We start from the raw sequence: 19,089 nt of genomic DNA on the forward strand, positions 1-19,089 counted from the left end.
CTCCTCCTCCTCTTGCTGCTGCTGTAGTTGCTACCGAACAAATATACACTCTCTGAGAACAAGAGAAACCCCACGTACCATTAACACATTCAAAGACATCACAGCACTTTCCGGGTGTCCCATCTCCACGAGAGACTATGCGGGGAGTGGATCCCACCTCACACACGGGGAAACCACATAAGCCAGAGAGACACTCGCATCTGAAACCAAAGAAAAGGGAAGGAAAACCCCATGAATAAACAACAACATAGAAGTCGGGAGACCACAAAGTGTCAGTGGCAAAGTACCTGGTCTATACCACACAGCCTCAGTTATCTGGTGTCACTGGGAAATGAGGAGGGGGAAGAGGGTCTCACATAATCTGCTTTCCCAAGGTCTACGACTACTCTCCTTTACATACATGCAGATTATTAACCATGTTGGCACATATATTTCTACAAGGCATTACCTCATTGCTTACTTAACCAGATTGGTATTGAGTGTAACATGCATTTTCAGACAACTCAGGGCCATGGTTATGAGCACACATGCTTGTCTACACGTCAGTGGTACTGGAAGGGGCTGAGGTGCTGCTATTTGATATGCAGGTGTTTTCCAGAATCATTTCTGATTTTATTTTCAACAAGTCATCTGCTTTTCAGATTTCTATTGTCAGTATGGTTATCTCTAGAAGCACCTTCATCTCGAGCAACATTTAATTTATAAATGTGCAGAACAGAAAGAGACCAGAATGACGGGCTCTTAATCAACAGAGGGTACAATGTCAGTAAATGGACTCAGTGACAGCTACCTTGGAGGTGGTAAGTCTTAATTTTTTGGATCTTCTAGGTTACCATATGTGCATTTATCTCTCCATGCATGAACGCGGTGTTGAATGCATGCAAGCTGGCTGTGCTGGCTCTCAACCTGAGCTTCAACTCTGTTATGAAACCTGCCTAAACACAGAAACCTGGTGAGTATGGACGGGGAATATGAGGAGACCAAATGTCTTAACTGCTACAATGAAATAGGAGACAAGAAATGAGATGCCCAGGGCAGCTGGGTAGCAGCATGCAAATCATGCAAATGTAACAGAAGGAAGAAGCAGCTAAACTGCAGCCCTGGGACTCCCCTGGGGATAGAATTGTGGGTCAGAAGGTGGAGAGAATGAAGGAGGGAGTTCCTGGGCTCATAGGAGTGAAAGGAAGGCATTCTGGCAGAAGAGCTGGTATTCATGTACAGGGGTTTTGGGGGGTAGGGTCAGCATCAGGGGAGATAACCTCCCAGCAGGGAAGAACTATTAGCACATTCATTAATTCTGCTACCTTTCCTTCTTATTTAAGTGATTTGATTCATTCTCCTATAATTCTTTGGATCTTTAATAAATTAAAATATGCTTGTAGTCCTCAAGTATCTTAATAATCAGGCCCAGAGATCTAATGACATTTAAACTGTTAAACAAGAAAGGAAAAGAAGTTAAAATTTGCACCAAAGACCAAAGCCACTGCAAACTTATGAAGGATTCCCCCACCCCCCCATGCCCACCCTTTCAGGGTTCTTCCATTTGACGTGATGGTTAAGGTGGATTTCTGGGAGCACAGAGTGTTAGTTAAGGTTTTGCTGGAATGACATTTCTGCTTATGGTTCAAAATAAGTGTCTGCCTATTTAATGTGAGCAGAGATGAGCCACGGCTTTGGAATTCACTGTATTCCTGTAGGACAATCACCATCTCAGCTGAGTAACTGTTATCTGGGCCTTCAACACTTGGTAAGGTTATCCCAAACTCTTTCACGCTTATGTACCTAGCCACTGCAGCTGTAAGCACATAATCTTACCACTGTGGTATAATAGTAATAATATATTAACATTTGTTGTACTTGCCACTCTCTAGAATTTAAAATTCTTTAGGGTTTATAAATGAATCAGGCTAGAATATTGAGAGGCTACACTCTGATTTTAGTACCTAGATGTGGTTATAAAGAAAGCACCCACAAGAAAAGCCGACTAATCTTTTCTTAACACATCTGATTCACACTGTTGCCTGCTGATGTGTTCCAGGGAATCGTTCTAATTTAAACACCAACAAGCATTCCATCACCTGAAAAATACTTCTTCAGATGTTGTCTTTTAATAAAAACTTCAGCCATCTTCCCTGATGGTACCTGTCTTAGGTTCTCTGTTATGCTGTGGGAAACCATACCATACTGAAATTCAGGTCCAAGTTTGCCCAATGTCTGACTTATTTCCCAACCTCTATCATTTTCTATAGACCCACACCAGCAGCTTGCAAAAGATCTAAAACTATGCACAACTGACTATTAATCCACTCAGAGGAAAAAAAAAAACTTTCTAAGCACAATTTTCACTTCTAAATCAAGAACATAAATATTAAAGAGTGAAAGAGTTTTGCCAGCTGGTGTGCTCCTGACTTCTGTCCCCTTGTCTACTTGTCCTTTGCAAGTCCCCTCTGTCTGTTCCCCTATTTTGACTTCTGACAGCTTCCTCTGAACATGAAATTAGTACCTTAATGAAGAAGGAACTTACAAAAGAGCCTCAAAAGGTAAAAATCTAGGCTCAAGCCAGCCAGATATCTGTTTGGCAGTTCAGATTAGGCTGAATTTTAAGAAACTGCTCTTTTTATTTCAGCATACAGAAATTAATACAGATAATTCATCACATCAATAGCCTTAAAGACAATCACATGATGCCCTCAATAGATGCAGAAAAAGCACCTGACAAAATACAGCACCCACTCATGTTCAAAACACTAGAAAAACTAGGGACAGTAAGAATATACCACAACATTGTAAAAGCCATCTATGCTAAGCCCAAGGCCAACATCATTCTAAATGGACAAAAATTGAAAGCATTCCCTCTAAAAACTGGAACAAGACAAGGAACCTCTTTTACCACTTCTATTCAACATAGTCCTTGGAACTCTAGCCAGAGCAATTAGGCAAAAGAAACAAATTAAAGGGATATGAATAGGAAAATTAGAGCTCAAATTATCCCTATTTGATGACAACATGATTCTGTATTTGGAAGACCCAAAAAACTCCATCAGAAAACTTCTAAACTCATAAATAAATTCAGCAAAATAGCAAGGTATAAAATTAACACCCATAAATCAGTTGCATTTCTATACACCAATGACAAATCAGTTAAAAGAGAAATTAGGAAAACTATCCCATTTACAATAGCCTCAAAAAATAAAAATAAAATTTGGGGGAATCAATCTAACAAAAGAGGTAAAAGACCTCTACAATGAAAACTACAGAACATTAAAGAAAGAAATTGAAGAACTTAGAAGATGGAAAGATCTCTCATGTAGGCAGAATTAATATTGTCAAATGTTCATATTACCAAAAGTGCTAGATTTAATGCAATTCCTATTAAACTTCTAATGACGTTCTTCATAAAATTAGAAAAAGCAATCATGAAATTCATTTGGAAAACTAAGAGGTCCAGAATAGCCAAAGCAATCTTTGCAAGAAAAGTGAAGCAGGAGGCATCACAATACCAGACGCTTAAATTATATTACAGAGCTATGGTAACAAAATCAGCATGGTATTGGCACCAAAACTGACATGAAGACCAATGGAACAAAATAGAAGATACAGAGACAAACCCATATAAATACAGTTATCTCATACTACACAAAGGTGCCAAGAACATATATTGGAGAAAAGAGCCTCTTCTACAAACGGTGCTGGGAAAACTGGAAATCTATATGTAGCAGAATGAAACTGAATCCCCTCTTACCCTGCAAAAAATTCAACTCAAGTAGATTAAGGACCCAAACATTAGGGAAGAGATCCTGCACCTAGAAGAAGAAAATGTAGGCCCATTTTTCCATCATGTCGGCTTAAGAACCATCTTCCTTAATAAGACTTCTAAAGCGCAAAGAAGTAAAATTAAAAATCAATAAATGGAATGGTATCAAACTAAAAAGTTTCTTCACAGCAAAGGAAACAAGAACATAAAAACAGAGCCTACAGAATGGGAGAAGAATCTTTGCTACCTGCACCTCAGATATAGCATAAAAAGATTAATCCTCAGGATATATAAAGAAATAAAAAAACTAAACACCAAAAAAAGCAAATAATCCAATCAATAAATGGACAAAGAAATTTAACAGGCATTTCACAGAAGAAATATGGTCAACAAATATATGAAAAAATGTTCAACATCTTTAGCAATTAGAGAAATGCAAATTAAAACTAAACTGAGATTCTATTCTAATTCTAGTCAAAATGGCAATTATCAAGAATACAAGTAACAATAAATGTTGGCAAGAATGTTGGGGGAAAAGGTTACACTCACACATTGCTGGTGGGACTGCAAACTGGTGCAGCCACTCTGGAAAGCAGTCTGGAGATTTGTAAGAAAACTTAGAATGGAACCACCATTTGACCCAGTTATCCCACTCCTCAGTATATACCAAGAGGATTTAAATCAGCATACTACAGTGATGGTGCAGCCACATCAATGTTTATAGCTGAAAATTCATAATAGCTAAGCAATGGAACCAATCTAGGTGCCCTTCAAAAGATGAATGAATAAAGAAAACATGGTATATATACATAATGGCAATAAAGAAGAATGAAATTATGGCATCTGCTGGTAAATGGATGAAACTAAAGGCTATCATGCTAAGTGAAATAAGCCAATCCCCCAAAACCAAAGGCTGAATGTTCTCTCTGATATGTAGATGCTAACACACAATAAGGGTAGTGGTGGAGAATAAAAATCCATTGGGTTAGACAAAGGGGAATGAAGGGAAAGGAGGGAGGATGGGAACAAGAAAGCCAGTAGAACGAATTGGTATAAATTCCTTATGTTCATATATGAATAATACATGACCAGTGTAACTCCACATCATGTCCAACCATAGAATGGGAAGTTATATTCCATGTGTGTATAATATGTCAAAATGTACTCTACTGTTATGTATATCTAAAAAGAATAAATAAAAAAGAAACTGTCCTTTTTACAGGTTGACCGACGATGGTCAAATAGCAATTCTGTATAGTTCAACACAATACAACTCAGCTAGATTATCTGGCAGTCATACCTACATTCACTCTCAGAAGAGGGGGGAAACCCCATCATGACCCATATTTGCTTAGGAAATATATTGTATCTATAAATCATGTGAGTTCAGTGTAGTTTAAAGAATTCTTTTATAAGATTTTTCTATATTCCCTGCTTACACACTGGAGGTAGGTATTTTCCCTTGACAGATGGGTGCAGTGAGGCACAGTGCTCCATCAACTGAGCTGAGGTTCAACAGGGTTTCCTGTTCCCTGTGTTCCCACAACCAGAAATGCAAAAACACGGAGTATGAAAACTGCACCTTGTCCTCACCACCTTCTCTCTCTTCATTTCCCCCCAACCTTCTCCTTCCTCTTTCCCCAATCCCTGGAAAGGAGTAAGCTAGGGAAAGGAGAAGATGCCAGATGGATCAAGGGCAGAAGAAATGGAGGACCACAAGACAGATGCTTAATTCTGCTGAGGCTGCCACTCATATACCCATCCCCAACTCCCTGCTCTGTCTGCCCTCATCCAGGACATGCTGCACCCACAGTCAACAATCTTCAACTACTCTTTGTTCCATTTATCAATGCCTCAGCTCAGCACTCAGCACCCTGAAGCCCACACACCTTTCTTTCAAAGCCCTCTCCCAGTATTTCTCTTAGGCTGCAACCATTTCTCCAGGTACGCTCCTGCTCGGCTGTGTTTCCTCTGCTCACACCAACTAGCTCCTGAACATTCCTTGTCCAGGCCTCGTGCTGATCCCTCTCTTGAGATAACAGCCCCTTCTCTGAACCCCACCCTGGTCTGCAGCCCTTCTCTCACTCTAGGTAACACGAGTTCTCACCTGGCCACAAGCTCTTCTGCACTTCTCCTTATATAAATATTTCTTAGATGAAGAACTGGAGGGTTAGAAGAGAGGGATGCTACTGAAGAAACAAAATGAAGAGACAAAGAAAGGGAGAAGCAGAGTGCTGATTCTACAGGGTGAGCTCAAAAGGATTTCTCCAGGCAGAGCTAAGTACGTGACATGTTGTGCAGAAGTGCTGATGGCCTAAAAACAAAACAGCTTTATTGAGATATAATTCATGGCGAATGATCCAGTGGTTCTGTATCCACAGGGTTGAGCAACCATCACTGGCACCTGAGTTCAGAGCATTTCTATCACCTCAGAATGAAACACTGCACACACTAGCAGCCAGATCCCATTCCTCCCCCACCCCCCAACAACCACTAATTTATGTTCTGTCTCTGTGAACTTGCCTATTCATATAATATGAGGGCTAAGGGCTTTTTAACTTCAAACAAGAAGCAACCTGTATTTGCAATTTGCCAGAAAAAAAAAAATCAAGCCTCCAATGTTATCCTCGGTATTAAGATAATGATCAATCAAAGCACCACATTAATAAATTTTTGCATAATGTAATCACAGCTGCAGCCAGGTGGGACTTGGTTAAGCTGTCTTTTCTTTTCTCGAGTAGGTAATGGATTCACCTTAGTGGGCATCTGAGTGCCTGAGTGCAAAGATGAACAGCACTCAGAAATCATTAAAACCCCTAGAGGGCACTCATCTCCTTAGGAGGCCCACAGCAGCTTGTCTGCTGGCTCAAAGGCAGTGAGTACAATCCTATTCTTCTCCTTCGTGTCCTTTGCTTCCTGGACTACACAGACAGTCCTGGGCAGGCCAGAAGGCCAAAGTCCTGACTCCTGGGCACAGCATACCAGGTGCTCACAAGTCTGGCCTCTACCTATCTTGTAGCTTCCGTGTTCCACCTGGGGCTCAACACATACACACTCCAACAACAACGGCAATCTACCATTCACGGAATCCACCCACTCCTGCCTCTTACCACTCCATGCCACAGTTCAGATGTCCATTCAACCTCAAATCCCTGCTTCTCCTTTGTCCCCGGAGAATTTCCCACAGCCTTGAAGACCAACACATCCTATGAGGCTTTCTCTGATCAAAAAACAACCAGGATTAATTTTCCATCTTCTGACCTTCAACAATACTCAGGGGTGTCTCACTCTTGGAGTGTGTCTGCTCACCATACTAAAACAAAATCATACTGATCATCCTCTCAATTCCTCTAGTGCAGGGGCATGTCTGACATGTATTATAAACTTAGAAAATGAATGATAAAGACATCCAAACAAAAATTTGGAATGAACCCCCCACCCCCCCATGGCTAAAATGTCAGGGGTGAGAGGATGCTTTTACACATTTATGACTCAGAAAGGTACAGCATTTTTCAAAATCAGCATGTGGAAAGAAAGACTATAGAATTTGTTTTGAGTAAGATTCCAGGGTACCACATTTGGGGATTATTATTAGTCTGGGGAAAGACTACAGAATCTGCCCAGAACATAAGCTCTGTAGGAGAATCCAGGATCCACTTTCTGAGAACCTCATGCCCAAATGTGTAGGGTTTGGGTTGCTATATTTCAATTTGCACTTTTCATTGGAAAAAAAACAAGTAGGACTCATTTTAACACTTTAACAAGAGTGGTGCTTACTAGTACACATTTTCAGTCATTCACAGGGACTCCTTCCTACCTAAAGACCACTGCTGAGGAGTGAGACACCTGAGTAAGAGACGGAAAGAGCAACTTATTTATCCAATATCATCATCCATCAGAAAAATATGCAACCACCAGGAGGTCACTGAAGCCTTTGGAGGCTTGGTTTCTCATCCATAAAGGGAGATGGTTGGATTATAGCAACTTTTCTTCTAAGAATAAAATCCTATGGTTGTACTACTGCCATTACCATCCCCAGCACTGCCAGAATCTGATTGCAGCACACTGTATTCTATTGCTTCTAGCCTGCCTGTACCCTCTCCTTAGACCCCTTTGCCCCCATCCATGTCCCCCTCCAAATACCTAGACTTCCAGGCCTGGGTCAACATGGGGTCTTTTCCCTGAGGCTTTTTGGGTGATCTCCCCCACCCCGTGGTATAATAATTACATATTTATATTTTCCCCTATAAAAGAAGATCCTAAACAATGCAGGAGAATGAACAGCACACCAGAGGCTGATGCCCCTGTATCATGAGGCGTGTTTGAGACTCTTTAAAATTTGCCTCTAAGGATTGATGGTTTGTTTTATCTGAACGTCTAGAGAAATTTTAAAGATGCTACATGCTAGAGTGGTTGTTGAAGGAGCCACCTCCTGCTGCTCCTATAGCCCCTTTTGCAAAGAACAGGAGTACTCCTGGAATGTGCCCTGGGGTGCGGGGAGCCACTGTGCTGAAGGCAAATGTTGATCTAATGTTCCCTACAATAAGCTCCCTCTTCAGAGGAGGAAATTCGGAAGCAACTATCAGACTCCTCATCTTCCTCAAGCAGCCCCTTATCTCTCTGCCCATATCCTGGAGGGAAACCAAGCTGCTAAGGCTCTCTGGAAAAGATTTCTTTTAGTACTGGCTTGACTCCACATGGAATGGAGTGCCTGAGTCCTTCCAAAGAGGAGATATCATTGTCTGCATATCAAAAACTACCATTTACAGGTGGGAGGAGATCTCCCCCTGAGTCGGGAAGCAAGGATAAATGAAGCATTAAAATGGCAAAGCACCTGTACAAGGAGGATCCCACACAGTGCATTAATGAAAGAGTGTGTTGGGAATGGAAATTACGACAGAGAAAACACAATTCTATTCTATAAAAAGTAGCTTTGATTTTTAATTAAATTCTATGTACTTTCTACTGATTAAATTTCTTGCTTCTTTCCAGGAATGTATAAGTTAAAAAAAAAAAAAGCCTCAAATAAAACATCCAAAAAAAAAAAAATAGGTTTCTCACTGGAGGGTCCAACTACAGAAAATAGCACGCTTCCCACCTCCCTATGGAAGTTCCTTTGGCTCACAATTTCTAGCATTTCTCCCAGTGAGAGATCTACTGTTGTCTAATCAACTAGGCCTCCTTCACCCTTTCTCAAACTCATCCCTGCATGATCATATGGTTCTATCACTCAAGCTACCTATCACTCAAGCTACCTAGGCATGCACACACTTTCCCAGCAGCCATGTCTCTCTTTTACAGTGAGCTACTACTCAGGATCGCATTTTTTTTTTTTTTTTTTAAAAAAAACCTCTCCCCCTTCAGACAACTCCTGGGCTTTCTGTGCTGTTGTCTGCTTTTCTTCTTCTGGCAGGAGGAATTGAAGGATATGCTCCCATGCAGGGACAGGACAAGCTGAGGACAGGTCGGTAACAATTCTTTTGCATCTCCTAATATTAATAATAATGAAGCCCACTGTAAGCCCTTAATACAGCAATCACTACAGCTTTTATATTCCTAGCTTTCTCAAGGGACAGACAAATTATGGCTTCCTCCTCAAGGCTGGCATGGGGCTTAGGAAGTTTAAGGTGGTAAAAGTTCAAAGAAAAATGGTATAATCTGTAGGAAGATACATGCTTTACGTTTCTATAATTATTATAAAATTATGTTCTAGAACTACGTTCCGCAGCAAGCAGGTGTGCTGAGAAGAAAGCAATGGCCCTTTTGGTAAATTACTGCTTTGATGTGACTGGCTAAGGAAGAGGGTTGGGGCAGCTCTGAAGGTACTTAATCCTGGCAGCAGGGGAACCAGGTGCTCAGACACACAGCTGAAAACAACCCAGGCCTCCTGTTGGAGGGCTCAGGCGGCATCCTGAACCACTCAGTCCAGCTCAACAACCGGAAATGGAGTCTGAGAACGGGACAGAGGGCTCTCTGCCTCAACCTCCTCAGACACTGGCATTTGCTGTCATGGCTGGTGGGATGAGAGGGAGACTGGGCTGATGAAGGGTATTACAAATGGATGCTTTAAAACACGAAATCAGCTTGTTTATGGACACATAATTACTTTCTAACCATTTACTAAGAGTGTACATGCAGCAGACACGAGGCTGGTTGGGGGCTGGGATACACAGGGTCCTGCTTTACTTTAGGGAGTCTGATACATTAACTGCATCAGATACGAAACTGCAAATGAGACTTTTCATATAGACTACTCAATCCCCTCCCCAGAGCACAGGAAGAACAAACACCAGCAACATCTGAGCTAACTTACTATTTGAAAACCTGAGCACAGCCTCCACTGCCACGGCTGCTGACACTCCTTCAGGCCATCTGGGGCCTGAGCAGGCACTCAGGCAGATGACTTTAAGCACGCACCCACTTGCATCCATGCAGACAGGCAATTCCCAGCCTCTCAGCCTTGTCATCAGCACACAGTGCAGGATGAACTGCCTCTCATCCTCTGGGAAATGCACCCCAGGGTACCGCTTGGCTCCCGGGAACTCACCATCCAGCACCGACTTCCCTCCCATCTGTGTCCCTGCTCTCCACAATCTTTCCTACACAGAAAAACCCACCACCTGGACATCACCACAAAATATATCACTGGAGCCTGCTTCTGACACTTACCTGCCTGTCCCCCAGAGATGCTCTTTTCTTGCAGCCCTCTCCGTGGCCCTGGCTACTCCCATGTTGTGTGACTTTCCTCTCTCAGGCCAACCCTCTCTGTGGCTTTGATTATAACCCACTTCCTCAGAGGCAGAGGCTTGCAGAGTGCACTTTGACATCAGAGAGTCTCGGGTTTGAGTTCTGGCCAATAGGAGCCATGTGACCTTGGGATCTTCGACAAGTGATGCAATCCTTTTAAGCCTCAGTGGAACCTCATGGAAACCGGGGATGGTTAAAGTATCCACACGTCATAAGACCACTATGTGGATCAAATTAACTGACTCGAGAAACACCTAGGAGAGTGCCTGACATAGAAACACTCGACTCATGAGTGATTTTATATGACTAAGTTGGGAGAGCCTTCAGGGTGATGTGGAAAAAGCATTTTTGACACTGGTCTCACTAGACCCAGTGGCCCTGGCTGCCCCCCACCCACTTCACTGCCTTGTCCTGGGACCACAGCTCTCAGACCTGGGAAGTCACACGTGCTATCTGCTAATCACATGGCCCCAGCCTTCCAGCTTTCCTGTTCCCGTTACTGCTATACTGACTCCTCAACTTCATTGACACATCTACTCCGACCGTTCCCTTTCCTCCCCAGCCTGAGCCTCATCCCAATGGCACTTCTTTAACAAAATAGACTCCAATCTAGTGTTTCTTTCACTTGAAGCCACCAGCTTCCTAATAGCTTTACCTTTACCATCTCTTCTTCCTCCTCCAGTATCTGGAGGGGGATTGTGAACGATTCAAGGTTTGTGACCTCAGGGGTGGCACGACCGATTCTGTGCAGAAACAAACTTAATGTGGTTATCTATCCTTCACTTGTTCAAGAGAACCTCCATTTTTATGTGAAGCATGCCAATTTTAAAATGTAGGCAATCAATTTAAAGATGCTAAAACAAACAAATAAACAAACAAACAAAAACCCTCATCTCAAAACAAAAACAAAACAAAAAATATGTCTTAGGGTCAACCTGAGCCCTGAGGCTTCCAACTGCCCCTTTTACTTCCTCTGGGCTGAGGGCTGCTGGGGAAGAGTGCCCTCTTGGCAGTGGCCATTCGACATCTTCCACACTGAAGCCGCTCATTGTGCCTTACAGACCTCCATTTATCCACAAAGAACGTTTCTTCCAAAAGGCTTTCTCTCACTCAAGGCACAAAGATAAATGATATGCTGAGGGAGGGGATGTGGGTGGACCGTCCGTGAAGTGCCCAACAGGTAAGAGGGAGTGGAAACAGACGGAAGGCATTCCAAATAGATGAAAACCCTCAGATTTTACAGAGGCAAGAAAAGAATAGAGTGTTTAGTTTACAGAAAATGGTTCAGCCCACCACAAATGTATCATGTATTGAGATGAGGACCAGGGAATATTATTGAGGGACTGGAGGTTGACCGTAGGCCATGGTTGGGTAATAAGGGGGCTCTGCATACCATTCTAAGAACATCTTTGCTGGTAAGCAGTAGGAAAGTAATAAAACATCTTAAACAAGTGATGTAGTCTTGCAGTGGGTGGTTATCTGAGGGAAAACCCAACATAGTCATGAATTCCACTTTTCTTGAATCATAAGATAGGAATTAGTGCTAATGTTTTAAATTGCGGGACACATTAAAAAAAAAATCAGTGACTTACAATAGCCCAGAACGCCCTTTCCTCTTTCTCCATCTGGTGAACTCTGACTCATTCCTAAAGACTCAGCTCAAAAGTCAAATCCGACAGTTTTCCAAATAGGAATTAATATTTCTTTGCTCTGAGAACTTTTTGTTATTTTGCATACTTCTCTTTCCAAAAAATATTAACACTTGAAACTACAATCTTTTGTCCATCCTCGCCTTCCCTTCGACGGTGGCTACATTTTTTTTCCTACCAAGTACCCCAATGCTAGGCACATGACCAACACTCAAAATGTTTATTCCCAGAACAAACCAAGAACACCCAAGGGTTGTGATCCTGGGATTTGCCACACTGTCAATATAATTGAAACAAATTTTCTATTTGCTTATGCCTGTGCTAGAGACTGACAAGACACAAACATGTTAAGATTGGCCCTTGCCTTCAAATAGTGCAGTCTGCAATAGGCCCCCTTTATCTATGGTTTCACTTCCTATGGTTTCAGTTACCCATGGTCAAAGCAAACTTCCAGAAGTAAACAATCATGAGTTTCAGATGACTTTTATTACAATATAGTATTACAATTGTTCTGTTTTATGATTATTGTCTATCTTGTACTGTACCTGATTTATAAATGTTATCAGAGGTATGTAAGTATACGGAAAATATAGAATACACAGGGTTTGGTATTAGCTGAAGCTTTAGGCTTCCACTGGGGGTCCTGGATAAAGGTGAAGTATCTTAATGTTGTAGGAAATCTCAAAAGACTCCTCAAAAATCCATAAATGAGCTATGGAAATCAAAGTAACTGATCATATTATCTCAAGAGCCACAATATGCAACATCTTTCCTTTTCAAATACAAGCAAAGTCCAGAAAAGATAATTTACAATGCACCTGTCTATATGGTACAGCCATACAAAACTGAGAAGTCCACAGAAAACCAGGTATCTCCACTTCTGGGTTCTAGTCAAACAGATAAATGTCTAACAGGCAAATAAAACCCTGGCTTTCTGCAAACTCAGTCAAACTTCCATGATGCAGAGCCATATCACTTACATCCAATGTAAAGGCAAAAATCAGTAAATTCTGTAAAATTTGAGGTTGCTTTTTTTGGTATTTCCAGAAAGGTAATTTATTTATTTATTGGTTTGTTTGTTTAAGATTTGCTTATTAGCTCTGTAAACAGTTTCACAAAGTGCTTTGGTAGGACTGTCCTGAGTGCTTCTTCTGTTTTCTGCATCATCATCATGATGACCACAAAGCAAATGAGATAGTCCTTAGGTTCACTATTATATATGATATGAGTTCTGTTTTCAAAATTCACTGAAATCTTATGGAATTCAGTTAAGTTACCATCTTTCAGATGGAGTCAGAGGGCCATGTACAGGGTCTGATGTCCATGACCACTCAGACCAATTTGTAAGCTACTGAGTGATAGCCCTGCTTGTTTTTAGGACTAAAACAAATATAAAATAAGACTAGATAGTGGGTCAAATTCATGGGGGAACACAGAAGGCATAAAGCCCCAGTGCAGCAAGTAGAGGGTTTACACATCTGAAGTGCATTATTGACAAACCCAACACTCTACTGGGAAGATAGCTCATCTCTAATGGGCAAGGGCTTTACTTCTAGGAAAGAATATTTTCTTCAATCTGGGGAGAGATCCAGAAATAACATGGAATTCCTACAATTATTTTGTTTTAAAAACATCAGAGTTTAATATAGACTCTGGCTTTTTTAGTCATGAGTTGACTCGTTCTTTTGGGCCAAACATTACTGTGACAGAGGGCAGCAGAATAGATGTTCTTTTCTTAGTTGAGAAAGAAGAGCTCCAAATATACTTCCAAATTTTTTTCTGCATGTGTTTAAAAACAAAAAAGAACGCTACCATGATAGCACATCAAGAGTCAGGAATGTTTTAATTCTGTGCTATGCATATTTTACATATTGTATAATTTAATTTTATTTGTCCCTTAAGGCAGCTGGAGAAATTTTCCAAATTAAAGAGAACAACTGAAAAAAAAATAAGCTGAATTAGAGAAATCTGTCTACTAATAGACCAATCTTAACAAATAACTAAGAACACTCTTATATAGTGTCATCCGTGAGACAGAATCTTGGAACAGATGGACATGATAATTAATTACAACACTCTTAATTTGATAAAGTCCTTTGAAACTGCATATTCAGGAACAATTTTCACTGGTTAGCTTGAGTAGGCATGATACAAGCAACTTAATTACCTAGCAAAGTTAAAAAGCATATGGGTCTGTAACAAATATTATTTGATGACCTAAAGAACTTAACACTGTCACAAAAGAAAAAGAGAAGGGATCCCCGAACTCTGAGCCCAAACCTGATAGTTTCAAGCCACCCAAGGACACTTCTGGCTTTGATGTATTTGTCTGGTTGGACTGATGTGCCCTGTGCTGATTGTCCCTGACCCAATACTTCCACCTCCTATCACCCTTCTGAAGGCTTCAAACAACAGAATTATTGGCTAGGGCTCTGGAGATAAGAGTTGACTATAGAACCTTGGAAATTCAACCACCTAAGTTTAAATACTTTAGCAAATGGAATGCCAAAGGATTCCGATACTGTTATTAAGAGCTACTGCTCAGAATTGGATAGATGTTACTGAGCAGAGAATTACAAAATCCACCGAGTTCTCAGTAGGAAGGGAACTGTGTGATCAAGATTGAAACAACAGGAAAATGGGGAAGAGTAAAAAGAATGATCACCTGTGATCACCTGTTGTTCTATAATGTGTAGGTGCTTTTTGTGGGCCCTGATTTCTTAGTTTGTATGTAAAGCTGGGCATTATCACTAGATAGCTTTTTCCTAAATTCAGTTTTCATTATTTGGTAGAAAGCAAGTCTATTTATTGATACACACACACACACACACACCCTGCTAGTATCACTGCATCTCTATCATGACAACAACATTAATTTGAGTGGGTTAAAAACCAGTTGCAGATAAAGCAATCACAAATTATTAGGTTGTGTTTGTGTGAGTGTGTGTGTGTATCTTTTTTTTTTTTTTTTACTTGAAGACGTATTACTCTGTGTATGTGCTTCTTTCATGTTATACTCCAAAGGTCTGGAGCCTTCCTGAAATCGGCATAGTGATATCTGCAAAGTGTGGAGATCTTTCAAGCCAGGGCCATGTTTTGTTCACCACAATATCCCACACCAAGCCCAGTGTTGTCTGTTTTCCATTAAGTCCTCAATGAGCATTAAATTCTTAACTATTTTAAGAAATGAGCATTTTCAAATCTGTACCTTATTTTTTACTCACTGTAGTTATGTGGTCAGATTAATTTTGATTTAATTCAAGTGCTTCTGAAGGGAAGGGCTAACTTGCCAAAGATTCCATTCAGCTAGCCTCATCCAGAATGAGTCAATTTCAGCCTGTGAATTTTGGAACTCCAGAAAGCTTCTTTTCCAACCATCTACATCTATTCACAAGAAACAGTGTGCTAGCAATCTGCCAAGATTCTATTATCATAATCCAACACAGCACCAACAAGATGAATTTTCTTCAAAGTGCAAAGAAACCAGGATTGAGGAATGGTAACTAAGCATTCTAGGTTTTTTTAACTGAAGCCGCTGAGAATAAACACCTCGTTGTTACAGTGAAAGTAAACGCATTTCATGACCTTCATTCTGATCATGGACTGTACATTCAACATATCTTTCAGGCACAATGGCATTATCATGCTTCCTTTCATCTTAATTCCTTTCCTGCAGTTACAATGTTTGGAGCTGTTATGATATGACAGGATATGATTGGGAAATTCTTTTCTAAGGTCAATGTCAAGGGGGGGAAAAAACACATGGCTCAAACAAGAAAAAAGAGAACTTAATTTAGTAGTTTTATTTTAAGAGACATATAAAGAAATGGCCCAATTATAAAGGTAGGAAACACTCCTCCATAAAAATAGCATGGTATGTGTGAGTTTATGTGCAATTAAATGTGAAATACAGAAAAAGGCTACGAGAATATGGAAGGGTTGAATGAAGAGAGAGCAGCAGGGAAGACAGACAGGAGTCAGAACTTCAGGGAAAATGATGCAGCAACAGGTAGGAGGAAAAAAGTGTGAATATGGGTTCAGGGTCAGGGAGCAGCCACAGACGGCCATGCACTGGCTGATGTCCTTCACACAGGTGGGCAAGTGAGGACCCTTGGGACCACGCACATACCATCCTCCCTCTAACACACACACAGGCCTGCCTGACAGGCAGAGGTAACTACATTCTGTCAGAGCACAAGTTTAACAGAGTACATCCTTATCTTGCAGACTCAGCCTTTGGCCCTATATTCCCAGCTTCTGCTAGGTAGAGGCTATTTATAGATTAAAAAAACAAAAAGGCAACTAGCAATATTCAACTAGCCATTGGCCAATCAGACAATCCATTTTATTAGATTATCACCCAGTTTCACAATCCGACCAGTCAGATTAACACGGCTTAAATCATTAGTTTAGTAGTTTGTGTATTTCATTTTGCCCTAAGTTTTTTTTCTTTTTAAAGAAAATTTGAATAAAAAGTAATATTAGGATTTCCCTTGGACTCAACCCCTTTCTGATCACTGTGCAAACCATATATGGTTCCCTTCTGAGTCCCAGCATTTCTAAAAATGACCTTCTTCTTTCTTTCCTAGGAATCTCCTAACACCAGTGGCTTGGGTTCCCTCCTCTCTAAAAGAGCTTGGAAAAGCCAAAGTATCTAGAGATAGAAGTTACTTAAGAGTTACTTTTGAGATCATCTCCTCCCCTCCTTCTTTCTCAGATAAGAAAATAGACCCAGATAACATGGATGTCCAAATTCATGCAGAAGCAGTAGGCCCGGATTCCAGCACTCTAAGCATCCAGTTTGTGTGATGCAGAGAGGAGAACGCTTTAGTTACTGAATGGTTTATGCACAGGTATGCATTTCCTTACAGAGGATAACAAAGGAAATGTGCAGAATACGTCGTGTCAGGTCCCCTGGGTGGTGGGACTAGGGGCTGGTGGTAACTGAACTCAGGACCTTGGGGGACAGTGCACTACAATGATCTGTGCTTGCTCAGCCTGGCTCTGTTGCAACTCACTATGCAGAGACCTTCCAGCTCCACATGCTTCATCTATGAAATAGGAGAGTGATACAACCTTCCTCTCAGGTTAAGCTCTATGAATTTCAACTGGAACTGCACTGAAAATCTCAATATACGACGTTACTTAAATTTTTTGGTGAAAAGAGAACTCACACATTAGTCAACATTTTAGCTAAGAGATAATCTAAAATTTTTAATTACTTTGGAGATAGGAAGTAAAACAACAACAACAGCAGCAACAACAAAACCACACATTTAAGTCTTAATTTAAAAATAAAATGGGATTTTTTGATACAGAACTTCAGAAAGCAAGAGAGATAAATGTCCCAAATATAGCTGCTAGAAGAGAATCAGGCCCTTTGGTCAGAGAAAAGGCAGGAGCCAGGAGAAAGCTTGGGAACCTGACTTTCCACAGCATACAAAACCCAGAAGAAACCCTATTTTTAAGTTTTTGAACATCATAAACAGTGACTTAATTTATTTGTACCTCAAAATAACTGGCTTGGATTTTTCTCAATAATTTTTAAGAAAGGCATAGTTATAGACAGAAGCTGATAACAGAATGTTTTGGAACACAAAATTTAAGACAATCTCATAAATACAGAATGGGTGACTATCAGTAATATTAAGTTCATTCAACTTTTTAATAAAAATATAAAAAGTTACTTAACAAATCAAAAGGTATAAGGTTTAAAAAAAAACAACACATTTGACTTACAGTAAAAGTAAGGTGTATAGATATTGTTGTCCAAAATTGTAATTACTTAATGTCCACCCTAAGCCTATATCTGAAAGATGCATGAAGAATGAGAGAGGTAAAGTGAGGACTGTAGACTTAAGCAAACTCAAGCACTGAAGAATGAGGGGTACAGAGAAGACACTTATAATCTGGGAGCTGCGGTTTGGGCTGGGTGACACAGGAGACTGTGGGTTCCCAGATGTACCTATAGCCCAGGTGGGTCAACTCTTCAACCACCTCCGGTAGATCCATTTCACTCAGGCAAGATCAATCACTATAGAGCAGAATTTCTATGCAAGATCCTTCAAAGTTTTGTTTTTAAAAATATGACCTGGTTTCATCAGGTAGATCCTCTGGTATCCCCAAACTCACATTCCCTGTTGTGTGATGAGAGAAAACCCAGTACCTAGAGTGGTCAGAACACTCCTTAAGCAGAGGAGGTAAAACTATTGGTCAGCTAAATGATGCACAGAGCTGGGGTGGTGCTCAGAGGCTCCTGCCTCCTGAGTCTTCTCCAAGTGAACTGTTGGCTGGCAAGTGAGGGAGGGAACAGACTGGTGCTGAGGGACCAGGGAGCTTAATATAAGGTGTCCTGAGTTGCACCTAAGGACACGGAGCCCCAGGGCCAGATGGACATTAATTAGTCTTTGGAAAAGGGTCAGACATCCGTAGCACTTTACCAGTGTTTTGTAATCTTAAAATAAAATCTAGGAGGCACCTAGTTTGATTAACTATATGTTATGGAGGATTAAAAATGGCCACAAATTCTATGTAGCTTCTTCCATCAAGAGGAAGACTCTACTCTCCCACCTTCTGGATAGGGCTTATCCTGTGACTTGGCTCTGACCATAAGAATGTGGCGGAACAGATGTGTGACTTCCAAGTCTTGGTCTCTAAAGGCTCTGCTACTTCCTCTCACTCCTGCCACTGGTGGGCTGCCGGGATCCAAGACCACATGGAGAGAGGCGCCCTTGTAGCCATCCCAGTTAACAGACACGTGGATGATATATCCAGTCCCAGCTGACCAGCCAGCTGACCACAAAACCGCCCAGTCAATACACAGAGTCATGAGAAATAATAAACCTTGTTGTTTTTAAGTACTGCTTTGGGGGACAGCTTGTTACCTAGCAAAGAATAAATGAAGCATGTGAATTTTGTTAATTTGAACCATGCTAATAC

The 19,089-nt window shown here is 41.0% G+C and overlaps 1 protein-coding gene across 1 annotated transcript in view; it reads right to left on the reverse strand.

Annotated features, from left to right (window-relative positions):
• Crim1 (cysteine rich transmembrane BMP regulator 1) overlaps positions 1-19,089 on the reverse strand; it is a 179,548-nt gene that overhangs the window by 78,165 nt on the left and 82,294 nt on the right. The window contains exon 5 of the mRNA XM_015479775.2: positions 79-200. Coding sequence (XP_015335261.1) covers positions 79-200 — 122 coding nt within the window. The remainder of the gene's footprint in view (positions 1-78; positions 201-19,089) is intronic.

Source organism: Marmota marmota, unplaced genomic scaffold (assembly GCF_001458135.2).
Source record: "Marmota marmota marmota unplaced genomic scaffold, marMar, whole genome shotgun sequence".
In the NCBI taxonomy this organism is placed as follows: domain Eukaryota; kingdom Metazoa; phylum Chordata; class Mammalia; order Rodentia; family Sciuridae; genus Marmota; species Marmota marmota.